This window comes from Rhea americana, unplaced genomic scaffold (assembly GCF_003343005.1).
Source record: "Rhea americana isolate MKP2758 unplaced genomic scaffold, rheAme1 scaffold_71, whole genome shotgun sequence".
NCBI classification, from domain to species: domain Eukaryota; kingdom Metazoa; phylum Chordata; class Aves; order Rheiformes; family Rheidae; genus Rhea; species Rhea americana.
The window spans coordinates 1,172,519-1,180,074 of record NW_028186879.1 but is presented as its reverse complement, the minus strand read 5'-3'; the positions used below and the strand labels follow the sequence as shown (position 1 = coordinate 1,180,074).

Below are 7,556 nucleotides of genomic sequence, written 5' to 3'. Positions count from 1 at the left end.
AAAAAAAAAAAAAAACTTGAGCTGGGGTAGAGGGGGGGGGCTAGTTTAAAGCGCTAGGATTAAAGGTCTGTGCTAGCCTCAAACTCTCATAAAAACGGCCTGAAGGATGCTATTTTGCTGCAGTCTGGGTTATTTCAGCCCACAGTTGCACAACAAACCATTTAAACATTTCAGCACAAAACAGATTCCATTGTTGGGCTGCACATTAAAAAGTGTTATTCGCTTTGAAGTTTTTGTCTAATGGCTCTAAACTGAAAGAAAATGTTTTCCTATTACTTAATTCAATCATAGCGAAGAGGCTTGGTAAAAAGCCCACGGATTTTGCCCAAAGTGTGACAGAGTTCTCTTTGTGTTTGCTTATCCTCTGCTGTCACACACTTTAATTCGCCTCTCTTTATCTGGCATTCAAAACTTTCTTCAATGACATTCAATAAGGTCCAGCGGCTGGAGAAAAAACTGGTTATTTTTTTGGATATTCTTTCCCAGTAGCTTTGGGCTTGGTGTGCATTCAGGAGCTGTTAACCCTTTGCCTCCCTGAGACTCGGAGCCCTGGGGCTCAGCTCTGGGCAGCAGGAACCCCTGAGGCTGAAGAGGAGAATCAGCACCACCTCAGTAGCTGGCCACTTCTCAGCGGGGAGAGTTACCCCCTCCCAGGCGCGAGCTTAAGAGGGAAAAACACTTTAGATTACGAGCTCCTTAAAAACATAAACAAAAACAAAACAAAACAAAAACCCGCTCCCCAATAACGCTTTTAGGGGAAGGACACTAGGAAACCCCTTCTAAATAACCGCGGAACCTAGTTTTTGCTAGCATTCATTTTTGTTCTTCCTTTCCTTTTTCTTCATTTATTTGCATGTACATGTGCATTTCTAGGCTCCGGCATCAATAGTATCTCGGCAAAAGTCCCATAGATTCCAATGAGAAATGCGACTGCGAGGAAGAATAGCGTCTATACAAGCCACAGACACAGAATTACATTCTTTCCCAGGGTTTCTCTTCCTATTCTTCCCTTGATTTGAAGAAATACATTTATTTTCGAGGCRGGCAGGTTCTGTAAGGAGAAATCACCTCACATTTTGACGGCAGTGCTGTCCGTGGGCGACTGAGTTTGTCTTTTCTCTGGATATCAAACAGGAAGACTGGAGAAGAAAACGCATCCAGATCAATATATTTTTTGTTATTCGTTAGCGTTCCTTATTCACCTACAAAATCAACAGACTCCAGGGAGCCAAGTGTCGAGACCGCGAAGGCGGACGGTGTGTCCCTGTGCAGGAGATGCGTGCCCCGCGTTTGCTTGGACAGACAAGTAGAAACTCGGTTTAGACCCAACGCTAAGTTTACAGACCCCTTATGCTCAGAAGTACAGAGCACCTTTTTGTTTATGCTAATTCACATTGTATGGGAGAAATAAGCCATTTCCCTGTCAATCCCTTTCCCCAAGCCCTCAAATAATTCCCGGTGCCCTGAAGCGCGGAGCGGCATGTCCGGCTGTTTAAGCTGGGCCGGGGCCGAGGTCGAGCGAGTCCCACAGCCCGGGACGGCAACATGCGCAGGTGAAGCATAATTGTGTGATTACAGATATTATAGCTGCAGCAGCGCGGAGARGAACCAGGAATGCACAGAAACAGACGCACCCGGTGCGCGCTGCATGCGCGGAGCGGTACCTGGCTGCGGACGGACACCGCACCCGCGCTGCTCGCGGCGCTCCCGTGCAGCCCGCGCAGCCACCGCCGGGCTCGGCACGGCCGTCGGGGCCCGGCTCTGCCCGGGGCCGCCGCGACCCGCCGCTGCCCGGCCGCACCGGCGGCTGCAAGCGGCAGCTGCCGGCACGGGGCTGGGGACAAAGCCGCGGGGCCGGGGACGGCGCTGGGCGGGGAGCGGGGACGCAGCGCCCTGGCGGCGAAGGCAGCGGGAGAAGCGGCGGGGGCAGCGCGGCGCCGACCTGGTGCCACAGGTGGGAAAAGCGCCGGGGGGCTGCGGGGAAGCCGGAGCCGGTGGAGACCGCGGCTGCAGCCGGCAAAATAAACAAGGGGGAGCGGGCTGAAAGCTGGCCTGAAAGCGAAGGAGCGCGATAAAGAGAAAGAAAAGAATATTAAATCGCGAGAGAATGAGAAAATAACCCCGCCAAAGGGAGAGGAGGGGAGAGGCCGCCTGCTACGGCGTGGGTGGGGTCGACAAGAATAGAGTACATTATGCAGTTCATTTAGTTAACAAGGGAAATAATGAGGGAGCGTGCGGCGTGAATGCCAAGAGAAGAGGCACAGAAAGCCTATTGAGAGCCCGGCGTCGCTATCACATGGCGCGGGCGCTATTTAAAGCGGGCCGGCGGGCGCCGTTCAGCACCACTCGGGCTGGCCAGCGGCGCGGGCGCGGGCGCGGGCGGGCCGCGGGGCGCTGCGCGGGCGCTGCGCGGGGCCATGCCGCGCTCCTTCCTGGTGGACTCGCTGGTGCTGCGGGAGGCGGGCGAGAAGAAGGGCGAGGGCAGCCCGCCGCCGCCGCTCTTCCCCTACGCCGTGCACCCCTCGCACCCGCTGCCGGCGCTGCCGGCYGGCGCCTGCCACGCGCGCAAGGCCGGGCTGCTCTGCGTGTGCCCGCTCTGTGTCACCGCCTCCCAGCTGCACCCGCCGCCGCCCGCCATCCCCCTCCTCAAGGCCTCCTTCCCCCCCTTCGGCTCCCAGTACTGCCACTCGCCCCTCGCCCGCCAGCAGCACTCCGTCTCGGCCGTCGGCGTCGGGCACGCCCCGGCGCTCTACCAGGGCGCCTACCCGCTGCCCGACCCCCGGCAGTTCCACTGCATCTCCGTGGGTAAGCCCCGACACGCGTGGGCGCGCGTGGGGTGGGAGAGCGAGGCTGCCGTCCGCCTGCAGCCTCGGGTTTGGTGCTGCAGGGTGCCCACGGGTGGCTTTTCCCTCCCCGGGCCCTTTGGAAGGCGCGAGGTGGGTCCCTGCCCGGCGCCCCGCAGCCTCGACGGGGCGTCCTGGCAGCTCTCCCCGCGGGGCTGCCACGGTGCCCCCGGGGGGGAAGCCCCGTCCCAGGYGGTGGGAAGCTGGGCAGGATGCGGCCCCTGGCGAGCTCGGCGCGGCGGCTCCCGCACGATGCGCGCCCGGCGGGGCACTGCGATGCTGGGACGGCGGCCCCGCAAAGCGGGCGGGGGGCGGCAGCGAGGAGCCGGGCGGGTGTCCCAAGTGGGGTCCGGCCGGTCCTGACCGTGGCTCCGCTCCGCAGACAGCACGTCCAGCCAGCTGCCGAGCAGCAAGCGGATGCGCACCGCCTTCACCAGCACGCAGCTCCTGGAGCTGGAGAGGGAGTTCGCCTCCAACATGTACCTCTCCCGGCTGCGGCGAATCGAGATCGCCACCTACCTGAACCTCTCCGAGAAGCAGGTGAAGATCTGGTTCCAGAACCGCCGGGTCAAGCACAAGAAAGAAGGCAAAAGCAGCTCCCACCGAGGCGGGGGCCCTGGCCACAGCTGCAAATGCTCGTCCCTTTCCACCACCAAGTGCTCGGAAGACGACGAGGACTTGCGCATGTCTCCATCCTCCTCAGGGAAGGACGACAGAGGCCTCGCAGTCACCCCCTAGCCCCTGCGCGCCAGACACCGGCTCCCCAGGACTGTGCGAGAGCAGGATGGGGAGTCCTGCCTGCTCAAGTGCCGACGTACAGTGGAAGGATTTTATACCGTTTTGTATAATCTGTAATTTACCAAGGACTTTCTCGCCTTTCTAGACCCCCTGCCACGAGGGCTGGTGTCCGTGAGCCCTGTTGYAAATAAACTGCTCCCTAGGACCCAGGCGTTCCCCAGTAGTGCTTGCTGTCTCACTTGTCTCCCCGCAGGCACAGCCCGTCGCGCCCCGGGAAGCGCCCTGGCCCGGGAGGGCTCCCCCAGCCCTCCCCCACGGACACAGACGGGCGCGGGTGCTGCGCGGGGACGGGCGGTGTGGGCCGCAGCTGTCCCGGGACTCCGTCCGGTAACTCGGAGGAGGGCAAAAGCGGGTGGACGGGGAGGGTGGGGGGCTGTTTGGGTTATTATCGTTAATTTTTTATTTTCCTCCCCAAATGTTCTCGGTTTTGTTCTGACTCGGGCGCTTGCGGGCGCACAGCTATGGTTGTCTCGTTCCGTCCCCCCCTTCATCGCGGGAGATATTTATTTATTTATTTATGTGCAAAGAAAATGACGCTGGCGATGATAACAATGACGGTGATAATAATAAAGTCTCGTTGGTGGTTTATTTCCTCCCTTCACGTAGAAAGCGCCATCTCGGTGTCTGCCCGGCACCCGTGAGCCGGGCGCGGGCACCGGAGCTAGGCTCGCCCCTCGGAGCACCGTCTCCGTCCAGCCCCGACGGGCGCCTCTCCGCCGCAGCCCGGCACCGGACCGGCCGCCTGGCGGAGCCCGTCCCGGCGGGGCGCAGCGATGGGCGCTAATCGCGGGGGCTCTCCGTTTCTCCGGCCCCTTTTGAAGGTACGCGGTGCGGAAGGTACGCAGCCTACTAGGTACGCTAGCCCCTGCCTAGCGCCCTGCAGGCTCGCTGGGAGTTCCGGCCCCCAGCTGCTGCAAAGCGCCAGCTCCGGATCAGTCCTGGTTCGGCTGAATACCTTTGGCTTCCTTCCCTCCTCCCGTTCCTACTCCTAAGTCTGCAGAAGAGAGAGACAACATTTATACAGGTCGGTATGTACGGCCGCAGGTGAACGCAAATACGCCCGCTCCGGGCACCCGGCACTGCCCGGGTAGCTGTCCGCGCCGCGCAGCCGCGGCCGCCGGGCCCCCCTCGGGCTCCCCGGGGTCCGGCTCCTGCCTGTGGGGAGGCGCTGGGGCTCGCCGGGGCGCCAGCAAGCCCGCCGGGCTGTGTCGTGCAGCCTCCTTCACTGAAGCAGCCTCCCCGGGGCTTGGCGGCGGCGGCGCTTTGCCGTCGAGGAAGCGCACGGCTGCTCGCCCCTGCCCGGTGGGGACACTCCGCGAAAAAGCACCCCTAAACTCCCTCTCCCTCCGCTTCGGAGGGAGGGCACACTTCGGCGCCCCTTGCCCACTCGGGGTGGCTAACAGCYCTGTGCGCACACGCGGGGACGGCGCCGGAGCCGCGGGGCTGCTCGGCATCGCTCGGGCACGGGGCGGCGGCTCGGCCCTCCTCGGCCGCCGACGGCAGGGGCGCGCCGCACGCCCCGAGGTGCGGGGATAGCGGGGACCCGCTCGGCTTCCGAGGGTAAAAGCCCTTTCTGCGGACCCGGCGGCGAAGGCTCACTGCCCCGGCACGTGCTTTCTCCGCCGCACCCGGAGCAGCGGCGGCGCAGCCCGGCGGTGCCGGCACCCGGCAGCCGGTGCCCCGGCTCCAGCCCGASGGCGCTGGGCGCAGGGGCGCGGAGCGCAGCCGCCTGCTCCGGGGAGCACCCGGTCGGGCTGCTGCGGCGGCGGCGCAGCGCCGGGCTCGTGGACTCGGCCCTTTTCAGCCCTGGAGCCTGGGGACTGGGCTTTGCTCCCTGAATTGCCGTCTGTCCCTGTCTGCCTAAGGCCAAGATCGGCTTTTCCATCCACAGTGGGTCTGAAACCCCCTAGGCCCCCGGGGAAGAGCCAGCTGCTGGGAACAGAGAGCTTGGACTTCTCTTTACCTCMCTGAAAATCCCACTGGAAAGGGTCCACATAGCATTGTGCAAGGGCTGAGCTCAGTGTGGGGACCTGTGGGTTTGGGGCACCARGCAATGAAGGAGGAGAAGGGACAAATTTGTTCAAGGCAGAGCTCTCCTGCCGGTGAAATTGCCACTGCCTGGATGGCCTCAAGTCCTGTCATAAAATGTATGCCACACCATGCTCCTCGGAGCTCTCTGCAGCTCCATGCATGATGGCAGGACCAGGAGACCCATGGACTCTGCTGGCTGTGTCCCGCAAGCAAGCAGGGAGCACAGCACAGCAGATCGTGGGGGACTGTGGACTTTCTTGGCCACCACCRGTGGGTGGGAGGGGTAGGGAAAGAGTCTGAGATGGTGCTGGGCCCTGACGTGGGGCAGTGCATGACAGGCACAGGATAGCACCTGAGTCYTGACACCGCCCACCCACTACTGGAGAGAGACACAGACTTGCTGCCCTGTCATGACTATCCTGATGTGTTCACTTCTGCCAGTATGTCTTAAGGATGGTGAGGACTTGGTGGGACTTGTTAGTGCTGTAATGTCAAATCTGGGGCATGTGAGCAAAATACTCAGGTTCCTCCACTCTTTGGGGGGGGCTTGCCTTCTTCTACTGCCTCCCTGATTGCCTCGACCTCCAGTTTCTCCTTCCTGCTGGCTCATCACATCACTGGGCTAAACAGGATGGCTGTGCAGCCTGGTGGTAAGGATGCTCAGTGGCCAGGGCATGTTACATCCCTCTCCCAGAGCTGTTTATCTGCACTCAGTGGGTGAGGGATGAAATTTCTCCAGAGAGTGGGGACAAGAGCCTGAGATTGCTACAGTTAATCAGGCTCACAATGTGTGTGTCCCCATCTGGTTCCCTGTGGACCTTCCCTCTGTGGCCCAGTTTCAGCAGAACAGAGCTCTCCACATAGCCTACGGCTAATTGGCTTGGCAGGGCCTTCAGCCTTTCCTGCCCTGGCTTCCCCTCCTGCCTGATTTACCAGACTTGTTTTGAAAAGTCATTACAAAACAGAGACACAGAAACAGCCCAACCTGGCCTTAGCAAAGGGCCTGGCATCCTCTTGAAAAGGGGGATGGCATCAAAGACAACAAGCACCCAGACGTTGTAATTACTACTGGTGTCTTTTGTGTGGCACAGATTTGAGCCAGCTGGCTGGTGGTGGGATGTGAACAACACCAGTGATGGGCGTTTTAGTGCCATTATTTATGTGCTATTGTGGTAGTTGTGTCAAAACTCTCAATATTCTTGCCAGTCAGCACTTGCCAACCATCATCCTGGTATTTGATGGCATGAGCACTGGCATTAAAAAAATCCACCTCTCATGCTCTTGTTCTGGGGCTGGCTGGAGGGAGCAGGGGGCAGTTTTTCTCCCTTGTGGTAAGGATTATGGGACAGTGGCACCCAGCTAGCTCTTCGTTCACCATGAGACCTGTGCAGGACATGCACAGCAGCTGCGGGATGGGGACTGGAGGTGTTGGGCTCCTTTTGGGGAGCAGCTAGGAGACATGCTGGCTCTGTAGATTCAGGTTCGTGAGTGCATCCTCTTTGCAGGCACAGCAGTCACAGGCTACAAGGAGCGTTTGGCATGGCAGTGTCCTGGTGGGTACACACGTTCTGGAGAGTGTGTGCACACATGTACCTACATTCTTTACTGGGTTTGTCTGGCACAACCTCGTCCTCAGCCCTAAAAGACACTTCACATATGTAAAGCATCAAAGAGAATTCCCAGTAAGGTATAATTTTGTAGTAGTACAGTAGTAGAGTATCTCAGTGGATGCCCCCAAGAAGACAGTATTAATATTCTCTGATACAAGCTGGCCTCTGCTGCAGATCCCATGAACCTTGTAAAGTCCACAGGGGCTCTCAGTGCACTCGACAGTCATTATGCTACATCCACATGCAGAGATAATCCCTCCTTAGTTGGGCATTT

General features: G+C 59.8%; 1 protein-coding gene across 1 annotated transcript; it reads left to right on the top strand.

Moving 5' to 3' along the window:
• The first annotated feature begins 2,417 nt into the window (after positions 1–2,417).
• Positions 2,418–3,581, top strand: GSX1 (GS homeobox 1). Its single transcript, XM_085321760.1, has 2 exons — positions 2,418–2,805; positions 3,226–3,581. Exons 1-2 carry the CDS (start codon positions 2,418–2,420, stop codon positions 3,579–3,581), a joined length of 744 nt encoding a protein of 247 aa, XP_085177886.1.
• Positions 3,582–7,556: the final 3,975 nt, after the last annotated feature.